Raw genomic sequence first — 10,697 nt, forward strand, 5'->3', positions numbered from 1 at the left:
ACCTTAGGTGTATGTGGCTGGCGCCTTAGCCGCTTGAGCCACAGGCGCCGAGCCTTTTTTTTTTTAGGAAGTTTTAAACTGTTTTTCAAAGCAACTACCTCATTTTCTACTCCTACCAGCAATTACAGGAAGTAATCAGGGGTGGCCCACCAGCGGTCTCTGGGCCACACGTGGATTATGTGGAAACTGTTTCGCTCATCAGCTTTCATTAGTGTTTATCTATTTAATGTGTGGCCCAGTACGACCGCTCTTCCAGTATGCAGCTGAGAAGCCAAAAGCTTGGACTCCCCTGTATGGAGATTGCCATAAGCCAGACCCTCCCATTCCCTTCTGGGAACAGCTGGAGCTGAGAATCAACTGTCCCCTTCCATGGGGGTGAATCTCCAGTCTGCCACAGTCCCCACTCTGCCCTAAAGTCTCACCAAGGTTGAGGCTGAGTGTCTCTCACCTTGTCGGGTATCAACAGCCCTGTGTTGTCGCTTTCCTTAGAGCACCGAGATCTCTCTGTAACTGGGTCTCTGTCAAAAGAGGGAGGAAATTAAGTTATTCCAAGATCATGGATTTTGAGGCAAGTGGGAGATTATGTATTTCGCACTAGTTCAAGTGTGATGTAAAATCAGTGGGGCAGGTGGATTACAGAGGCTGAGAGCCGAAGCTTAGATGTGCCCCCCTGGTGACTCACTCCTTGGTAAGCTGGGAATATGGTGTCCTTCACAGAGTTGCTGTGGGGATTTAATCAGTTAGGCCAGCACCTGGTAGGTGGTAGGTGCTTAGCAAGGATGAGCTGTTCCTGTGGTTTTATTTAATAGTTGTTGTCCTCAAGGCTGAGAGAGGCAGAGTCTATCTAGGATGGATGGTCACCCCTCTGCCCTGCTGGCCGAGGGTTCCAGGGTGGCTAAAATCTCAGTGTGACCTGCCAGGGAGCTTAGAAACCACAAAGTGACTTCTCAGGCCAGAACTCGGCCCTTTATTCATTTTATTAATGAAAACTAACATTTATTGAGGATGTACTAGAGGCGGGGACTGCAGGAGCTTTCCCTCACAGTGGCCTCAGGAGGAAGGTCCTGTTCTTTATCCTGATTTATGGACAAGGCAACTGAGGCACAGAGAGAAGTGATTTGCCCAGAATCACACAGGTAGGGAGTGTGACAGCTGGGATTGCAAAGGTTGTGTGCCTCCGTGCTGGGCATCGGCCCCCCTTTCTGGACAGGGCCCCTGCTCTGAAGTAGGGGGCTTTGGCAGACGTGTTCTAATTCCTCAATACTTAACAGATATATTTTTAAACACTGGGGCTTTCCTCTCTCCCCACCTCCCAACTGACTATAAAAGTAGTACATTTTTGTTGAAGGGAAAAATATAGAAGTGTCCCCCACCCTGCCAGCACGCAGCCATCACAGTGATTGAGGCCAGCAGTGGGCCCTCTTTCTGTCCCCTCTTCCCCCTTTGGCCCCCCAGGCTGGGCCCCATCAAGTGGTGATGTGTGTGCCTCTGTCTCCCCAGAGCCAGGCCCGTAGGCTGGGGCAGCCCTAGCCCTGGCCCTGGCCCTGGCCCACAGGTCTCAGCCTCTCTCGGGCTGCGGCTTGGCCCCGCTGGCCTTACTGGCAGGCGTTTTGGAGACGGTTCAGACATCTCCAGTGCACATTCCTCGGCGTCGCCCCACACTCCCACCAGATTGGTATTAACGCAGGGAGCGTAAAATTGGAATCGGCTGGCAGGAGGGGAGTTCAGGACTTTTGTCTGTGGTTTTACAACCAGATGTGCTGGCAGAGCGAGGCGGTTGAGCTGGAGGGCTTGAGCCCTTGTCAGGAGCTTCCTGGCCCATATCCCCTTGTCCCAGCCACCCACTCACCCTTATCTCCTTGTACACACACACACACGTGTGTGCAGGCACAGCATGGCTGATTCAGGCTTTCAGTTCCCCAGGGCAGCAGAGGCACAACAGAAGCCATCCCAGGCCTCATCCAGCGTCCTTTGCTAAGGACATGTTTGTTCATTCATTCATACGTGTGCATTCATGCACCTGCCACCCATGTGGGCCCCTTCTACTGGACCAGGCTCGGTTTATTACAGTACACTGCTACACCATCTCTTATAGAACTTACATTCTAAGGGGACCATGAATTGCACAGGGCAATGAGGGCCTGAACACTAGGATCAGGGAAGGCCTCTTTAAGGAAGAGACAGTTGGTTCAAGGCCTAAAAGACAATCAGGGCTACCCCATTAAGAAAGGAAGGAAGGGTGCCATAGGCAGAGAGAGAGTGCATGCAAAGGCCCTGGGGGGGTGGGGGCAGAAGGAGAGGCCAGGGCTGGGGAGGAGAGGCCTTGCAGGCCACAGGAGGACCATGTTTGTCTCTAGTGGAGGGAAAGTTCCCTTGGAAGCACCCAGCACAGAGACGTCCTCATTCCTGTTCCTGATACAAGAAGAGCCTTTCCATTTTCCTAGTGGAACCAGGGAGGCCCACAGAGGTGGTGATTTTTCTGAATGTCACCATTGTCGCCACTTTGGTTGCCTCTAGCCAGGCATACACAGGCCTGTGCACGGTAACACCTACACACACATGCACCGAGCACAGAAAAAGGTGTGAAAAGACACACACCAGAAGTCACAAACGGGCGAGTTGAATTTTACTGGGCCTGCACAGTATTTTTTTTTAGTGTGTATTTAATTGCTAACACTGATTAAAAACTGGGAAATTTTTCATAAGCTCTGAATGTAACATTGATTAAAAACTGGGAAAATTTTCTTAAGATCTGAATGTTCTTTTCTTTCTTTTTGAAATGATAGCATCTGACATTTAATGAGATCTTAATGTGCCAAGCACTTAACTTGTTTAATAAGGTTGGTGTTGTTATCTCCATTTTATAGATTAGAAAATTGAGGCTAATAGAAGTTAAATAACTTGCCAAAAGGCACATAATTATTAAGAGGTAGAACTTAAATTCTAATCCCGAGAGTCTGACTCCAGAGTTCTTTTATATTTTTTGAAACTGGAAGCTTTGCCCTTGAGGCCTGCAGCCAGCGGTTCCTGTGGGCCTGGACTCAGTGTTCTGTGTAAGCACAGCCCCCACCCAGCCCACTTCACTTGCTTATTCCCTGCCTGGCCCCTGATGGCTTCTAGGATCTAATATATAGTACAGCAACTATTAAAGGGAACATTTGGGTAATTTATCAAGACCCCATTTGCAAGAACAAAGGCTTTGAAATCTGTCAAATGTACCCTGAGGCCCCTCTCTGCCACTTCTTGTCTGTGTGACTTTGGGCAGGTCACCTAACTTCTCTGAGCCTCAGTTTCCTTCCTCTGTAAAATGGAGGTTAAAAATAGAGTCACTGTGGGGAGAAGGTGAGGGGACACAGCCTGTTAGTGTCAGGCTGGTGTTAAGGGGCTGGTGTCCCACCGGCTGAAGGAGTGGCAGGATTGTGCTCCAGCCCACACAGACATGGCATCACATCGTCCTCCATCATCCTCTTCCGTCTCTTCTCCAGGCCTTCGTAAAGATGGTTGGGCACCACGTTGCCTTCCTGGAAACCGATGTGATTCGGGCTGAGCGGGACCACGGGGCCTTCCCACAGGCCATGAGGAGGTGGCTGGGCTCTGCAGGGCGCCCCACCTTCAGGAACGTGAGTATCCTGCCCTCTGAAGTGAGGGAGGGTGTCTCCCCGTTTCCTCACCCAACCCCAGAGTAGGGAAAAGCGCTCAGGAAACCGGGGCACAGAGTTCAAAGGGCACATTTTGCTCCTGCAGACTGAAAATGGCCTGCCAGGCCAGATGGCTGGGGGACCTCAGCCCTTCCTTCCCTCATGTGTTTCTCTCTCCTGTGCCGTGACTGCTCACGCACTCAGCCGTCATTTATATTGAGGGCCTACTGTGTGCTGAGTACTGTGGTTCATCTGGGGTTGCTGTAGTGAACAAAAACAGCCTTTGCTCTCCTACCCTGTCTTTGCACACTTAGGGACGATGTTCCAGATGCCATCTGGGTTTCCGGCAAGGTCCTCCTTCTTGAGACACAGTCAGCCTTGGGCTGACCAGAGGAGCCAAGGGAGGTGGATGGGCAGCCATCTTCCCAGCCGACAAAGGCCGTTTCATTCCCCCTATCCTGTGTCATTCTGGGATCCTTTTCTTTTCTTTTTTTTTTTTTTTTTGAGACAGCGCCTCAAGCTGTCCCCCTGGGTAGAGTGCTGTCAGCAACCTCCAACTCCTGGGCTCAAGCGAGTCTCCTGCCTCCACCTCCCAAGTAGTTGGGACCACAGGCGCCTGCTACACCGTCCGGCTATTTTTTGGTTGCAGCCATCATTGTTGTTTGGCAGGTCTGGGCTGGATTCGAACCCGCCACCTTAGGTGTATGTGGCTGGCGCCTTAGCCACTTGAGCCACAGGCACCGAGCCTGGGATCCTTTTCACAACCCTTTATAAGGTTGTGTGTCCAGGAAGGAAAGATCATGCATCACTTTATAAAAATTTGTTTTAAAAAATTAGTTTTATTTTTAAAAAAGAATTTTTTTAGAGATGATATTTTGCTATGTGGCCCAGGTTGGTCTTGAACTTTGGGCTCACGTGATCTTCCTGCCTCAGCCTCTGGAGTAGCTGGGGCTATAGGTATGAACCACCACACCTCATGTCACGTGTGTCTTCTATGGATGAAAAAGCTGAGGCCACGCATGGATCCTGCGATGGAGACCTTCATTGTTTAAGGCACAATTGGGTGGCGCCTGTGGCTCAAAGGAGTAGGACACTGGCCCCATATGCTGGAGGTGGTGGGTTCAAACCCAGCCCTGGCCGAAAGCTATAAAAAATAATTAAAAAAAGACACATCTGTCTTTCCATCTTATTATCGGCTGATCCCCATGTCCAGAGACATTTGCCAATGTCTGGAGATATTTTAGTTGTCATAGCTGTGGGGGGTTGGGGACTGGCATCTAGTAGGTGGCGTCCACCCTGTGATTACAGAACAGCCCCTTATAACAGAGAATTGTCCAGTCCCAACGTCACTTGTGCTGAGCTGGAGAAAGCCTCTGCCCTGAGTGGTGCTTGGTGATGACCGTCATGGTTTACGTCGGGTCTGTTGTGAGCCCTTCACATGCTGTTTTATGTGGCACTGGATTCTCACAGCAGATTTAGAAGAAAGTACTTTTCTCATTGTTGCATGATGGTTGGGTGTAGAGGGTGTGGAGACTAAGGATAAGGAGGGGGGTGTCAAAGGGACTTGCCTGGTGTGTCTTGTCTGTGGGGCCTTGCCTTCCACAGGGAAGGTGCTTACCCCACCTCACCCTGCCCTGTCCTGTCTGCCCTGCCTGCGCCCTGAGCTCTGCCTGTGGCCCCATCTGCTCCTCTGTCCCCACTGTTCCTCCTGCCTGTCCCCCACCTGCCTGCCCATCTCCACTTTATTTATCACGGGGTTCCAAGCTCTGAGGCCTCTTGTGTGGGGGGTATTAAACCGTATCCTTGTTTGACAAGTGAGGACATGGAAGTTCAGAGAGTTACAGTCCTGTAAACTTACTCTGTTTGGCCAGACAAGCTATTTATTTATTTATTTATTTATTTATTTTTTGAGACAGAGCCTCAAGCTGTCCCCCTGGGTAGAGTGCCGTGGCATTACAGCTCACAGCAACCTCCTACTCCTGGGCTCAAGCGAGTCTCCTGCCTCCGCCTCCCAAGTAGCTGGGACCACAGGCGCCCGCCACAACGCCTGGCTATTTTTTGGTTGCAGCCGTCATTGTTGTTTGGCGGGTCTGGGCTGGGGATTCGAACCCGCCACCTTAGGTGTACGTGGCTGACGCCTTAGCCGGTTGAGCTATAGGCGCCGAGCCCAGACAAGCTATTTAAACGGTGTGACTTGAGACACCTGACTGGGCAGGCCCTGGCCTCACACCTGCATCTTTACACCTACCTGAGGCCTGTGCCACTCAGCAGCCTACCTCCAGGTGACTTGTCCAAGCCTAGTAACAGTGGCCTCGCAGATCTCAGGCTTTAGGAGCTCTTACTGATCCTTCAGAGCCCAAGTTAATGCTACCTCCTGTGAGAAGCTCTTGGGCTTGTTTTCTCTAGACAAACTCGGTCTCTCTGCCATCCAGTGACAATGACATCATGAAATGCATCCTTTATCCTCTTCCTCAAGTTATGGGGACCATTCCTGGTGATAGGGATTTTAGAAGCACTTTACAGGGAGAAAGGACAAAGGACCTTGGCCATATCACCTACAGTAAGTATCCCAGCAGTGGGTCCTGCTGGGCCCTCATTCTGCACTTGATACTTCCTATAATCTGTGCAATTGTCCCCATGAGTTTGGCACTAGTGTTCTCATTTACAGAGGCAGAGACTGAGGGTTGGAGAAGGACAGTCACCTACTGAGGTCATTGCTGGGTTTGGAACTCAGGCCTGTGGGACTCCCAAACTGGGATCCCTCTGCCACTCCTGCTGCAGGGATGTGCCATCCCCCCAGGTGTGGCTGGGCACGCTGAGACCTGTACCCTCTCCTCTCTGGGCTGTGCTAAGCCATGGAGAGGCCCCCTGGCTACCTGTGGTGACTTGTTCCAGGAAATGCGTCCCAGCCAGGGGTGGTGAGTCATTCAGCAACCCCGATGTGTTGATCTTGGCCCACAAGGGCTTTGTCTGGGGGAGCAATGCAGCCAGGTACATGTCCATGTGTGTGTAGACCTGAAGGCTGTGACTGTACCCGGGGCGCAAGCTGAAAGGCTTGTTCTAGAATAACCGTTGTCCTGGCTGGTGTCAAGGCCAACTTTGCAGATGCCTAACGCCTTTCACCCTGTGAAATAGGTCTGATCTTTGTTCCTGTTAACAGATGAGGAAACTGAGTCCCTGAGGGTTTGAAGTGCTTGGCACCCCAGTGAGTGGTGGAGGCGGGTTTCAGACCTGTGAGGCCTGGACCCAGAGCTGGTGCTCTGTGCCCTGCCAGGCAGTTCTGTGCCCAGTCTGACCTCTGGGCCAGCTGTCTGGGGAGGTAGGAGTCCTTGTAGGGCACCTAGATGGTGCTCCGTCTCTCCATTCTGAACTTCCCCAGGGCTAGGATTTCATCACAAGTCAGTCCCCCTCAGGATCTGGCCTGGGTGGACGCCTCATCTCAGTGATTGCTGCCTTTGCCTTCAGATGTTGACACTTTTGAGGCAGGAGCCACACAAAGCCCTCTCCTGTGGCCTGAGGGGCCCAGGCAGCCGGCAGGTCAGAGGACTTTGTTCTCTCTGCTACTCTTTCCCCTCAAGACCCCATTGCTCTGCTAAGGGGAATTTCAAGGGACCTGCCAGCCCAAGCCACATGACCAGTCAGGCAGAACAGGCGTGCGGTGCCCCGGGCTGCCTCCTTTCCCCACCTGCCTCCTGCCGTCCTGTGTTGCTGAGGAGTCCATGGAGTGGAGAGGGCTGGGGAGAGGGCTTTGCCTGGCCCTGGGGACAGGGGCATGGGCTTTTGCTCCTGCCCACTGCTGCAAGCCAGGGAGTGGTGGGGACCCCCTCGTAGGAACCAGGAGAGAGTGGCCTCAGCCTTTACCTCTGAAGCTGTGGCAGGGCCTTTCAGAGGGTGTTTGTACTCTGTCCACTCATCAGAGCAGTCGTTGGGGGTGGACTCTGTTTTTCCCTAACCTTTCCAGCCTTGCCTTTCCCAGATCACCTCCTCTTCATCACTCTGCAGATGTGGTGGGGAGGCCCAGGGATAGTGGGGGCAGCACAATAGGTGGGGGACCAGGAAGCAGTGTCCCCACCCCTCTGCCCCTACAGTGGGGACCCAGACCACACTGGGTCTGTGTGTTTCAGTGCTAAGTGTGGACACTGGCTGTGGCCTGGGTTGGCCCTAGGAGTGCTGTGGAGAAAGTGGCTTGGGGACCACTCCAGTACACCACCTTATAGTGAGGCCACCCCCATCCCTCGACTGAAGCCCAGGCCTTTCAGCCCTGCCTCTGAGTTGCCTGGAAAGATGCGTTTCAGCCACAGATCCAGAGGCAGCCCAGCCCCCAGCCCCAGATGTGCGTGTCCACGCTACACTGTGTGTCCTTTTGTGGTACCGAAGTCAATACTTTCATGCTGTAATATGTAAAGAACAGTTTTCTTTTTCTTTTTCCTTTTTCCTTTTAGAGAGACAGGGTCTTGCTCTTTTGCCCAGGCTGGAATGAAGAGGTATAATCATAACTCACTGCAGCCTCAACCTCAACCTCCTAGATTTGAAATGATCCTTCTGCCTCAGCCTCCTGAATTCCTCCTGAAATTATAGGTGCACACCACCATGCCTGATAATTTTCTTTTTCTTTTTCCTAGAGATGGGGTCTTGCTATGTTGCCCATTCTGGTCTTGAACTCCTGGTATCAAATGATCCTCCTGCTTCAGCCTGCTAATGGTGTGAGCCACTGCTTTGGCCAGGGAAAATTTTTTTACTATACTTTCACATTGATTTTTTTTTTATAACATTACAGGTTTTTAACTGAGATTTACACCTCTTTTTCATATAGCTAAACCCCATCTGTGACATTCCTTAGCCGTGTGACCATGGGCAAGTTGCTTAGCCTCTCAAATCCTCAGAGTCTAATGGTCAGTCAGCTGACATGGACAAGGTCGCGAGAGGCTTTGTTTGCTAGAAAACTAGTTCAGATTTGATACAAAATGATAAGGGCCTGACCCAATGCAGAGAGAAGACTCCAGAACTCTCAGTGGAGGGTTCTGAGCATGGAGTTTAAGTGCATTGGTGGGTCTGAAAAGCTGGCTTTGCTCATAAGTGACAGAGTGGCCCAGGACAGACTCAGCCCTCAGCGGTGGGCAGTTGTCATGAGGAGGCTGACATAGATTCAGCCCTACTGTGCCAGGCACTGTTCTCAACTCATCAGTCCTTACAGTGTCCCACTGGGGAGGTGCTATTTTTATCTTCCTGTTATAGGTGAGGAAACTGAGACACAGAGAGGTTAAGTAACTTACCCAAGCCCACACAGCTGGGCCTCATGGTGTGAACCTACATTCTACTCTTGATGACGTATTGCCGTGGGAAAGAGCTGTGATCTCTTTCCTCAGGGAGCTTGTGTCTGGTGAGAGAGTATAATGACCAAACTTAAGAAAATTCAGTATATGTGTCTGAAGGAGTGAGGAGGTCAGGGAGGCTGAGACCTGGCTGATGAAGTATGGGTCTGTAGTCAGAGGAGGCTGCCCAGGCAGAGGAATCTGTGAGGAAGGGCCATGCAGTGTGACTGGCCCAATGGGCTGGTGGAGAGTGGGGGAACTGACATCAGGGAGGTGGCAGCGTCCAGGGCCTCAAGGCTGCATGGAGTTTCACACTATTCTGAGGACAACGGGAACCATGGGAGGACTTATAGCAGAGGAATGACCTGGTCAAATTTGCTTTGCTTGGCAAGTTGCCAGGGCTTGCTCTCTGCCCTGAGCTCAGGGTGGCATCCAGGGTCAATGACATCTTGTTGAGACTTGAATGTGAGAGCTAAGCAGGGCACGCGGGTGCCCTCCCCACTGCAGAGTTTGGAGGCTCTGAAAGTTTCCTCTCCTGGAAACATCTCATGCTGTGCCATGAGCTCTCTGGAATTCTCTCCTTGCCAGGTCTTAGCCCCAAGGCGGGGGGCGGGGGTGGCAATGAGAGGAAAGAAAAGTGGCTACAGGAGTGGGGCTCTGGTGTTCCAGAAGAGTGTCTGAGTTCCAGCAAGGCCCGAGGAGGAGGCCGTCAGCCCAGTGCCTGCAGTCGGGCGGCCTCTCACATCTGGAGGTGGTTCAGGCATGTGCGGAAGCGAAAGCATGAAAGGGGCCGGAGCCATGCGGGCCCCACAAGTGTGTGGAAGGTCACGGCAGGTGTCCCCTTGGCCCAGGCGGGTGTCCTGCTGGCTGTGCCAGGCCAGCCCTCCCTTTGGCACGTGTGCCCAGAGGCATGGAGCAGCCTCGCTAATTTGTTGTAAACCACTGTTTGTTTTCTGCCGAGCCAAAACATTTGTTCACGAGGTGTCATTTTGATTAATTTTTCCAATGGAGAAGAATGTGACGCTTTCCAAGGAAGGCTCTTTGGCTGATGGCAAAACCAGTAGGGGCCAACTCCTGATTCCTATACAGAGTGAAGCTGCCTGGGAGGGCAGTGGCCTGGGCTTGGGCTCAGGCCTACCCAGAGCACCTGTTCACCCCTATCCCACTGGGCCAGCGGAGGCCTGGGGAGGCCATGGTTGCTCAGACTTGCCCAGAAGGAAAGATGGGCAGAGGGGCTGAAGGCAGAGTAGGGACACCCAGGGAGTGGTATTTAACTCGATCCTACTACAGCGGCTCTGACAGGGGCACCTGGTAACAGAAATGGGTGGGTTGCAGGCAGTTGGGCACAGCATGGATTGTGGCGAGTTGCAGAGCCCATACCTCACCTAAAGGGTTGAGATTACCAGCACCAGCCTTATAGAAATGGGCACCAAGTGTGGCCAGATTCTCCTATTTGGGGGAGAAAGCTGGACATCTAGAGTTTTATGTGAATCTTCCAGTGTCTAAAAGTCAGTTAAATTTTCTGTGGAAACATCTTTGCACCTGTGGGTCTCACCCAGCACATTCCCAGCTCCAGATTTTAGGCTGACGACATGAACTCCGCAGGCCCCAGCCCTTTGGAAGCATTGGGGGGACCAGGGGGAGTGGCAGGGCATCTTCTCTACTTTTTTGCACCACCTTCAGCTGGAAACAGCAGCATGACTAACAGCCAACAGTTTTATTAAGCACCTACTGTGGCTCGGCGCCT

The 10,697-nt window shown here is 52.1% G+C and overlaps 1 protein-coding gene across 1 annotated transcript in view; it reads left to right on the forward strand.

Moving 5' to 3' along the window:
- Window positions 1–10,697, forward strand: part of BCAS4 (breast carcinoma amplified sequence 4) — a 69,394-nt gene that overhangs the window by 34,073 nt on the left and 24,624 nt on the right. Inside the window, exon 4 of the mRNA XM_003787838.1 lies at window positions 3,486–3,620. Within this exon, the coding sequence (XP_003787886.1) occupies window positions 3,486–3,620 (135 nt within the window). The remainder of the gene's footprint in view (window positions 1–3,485; window positions 3,621–10,697) is intronic.

This window comes from Otolemur garnettii, unplaced genomic scaffold, assembly GCF_000181295.1.
Source record: "Otolemur garnettii isolate 467f Iridium unplaced genomic scaffold, OtoGar3 scaffold00023, whole genome shotgun sequence".
In the NCBI taxonomy this organism is placed as follows: Eukaryota; Metazoa; Chordata; class Mammalia; order Primates; family Galagidae; genus Otolemur; species Otolemur garnettii.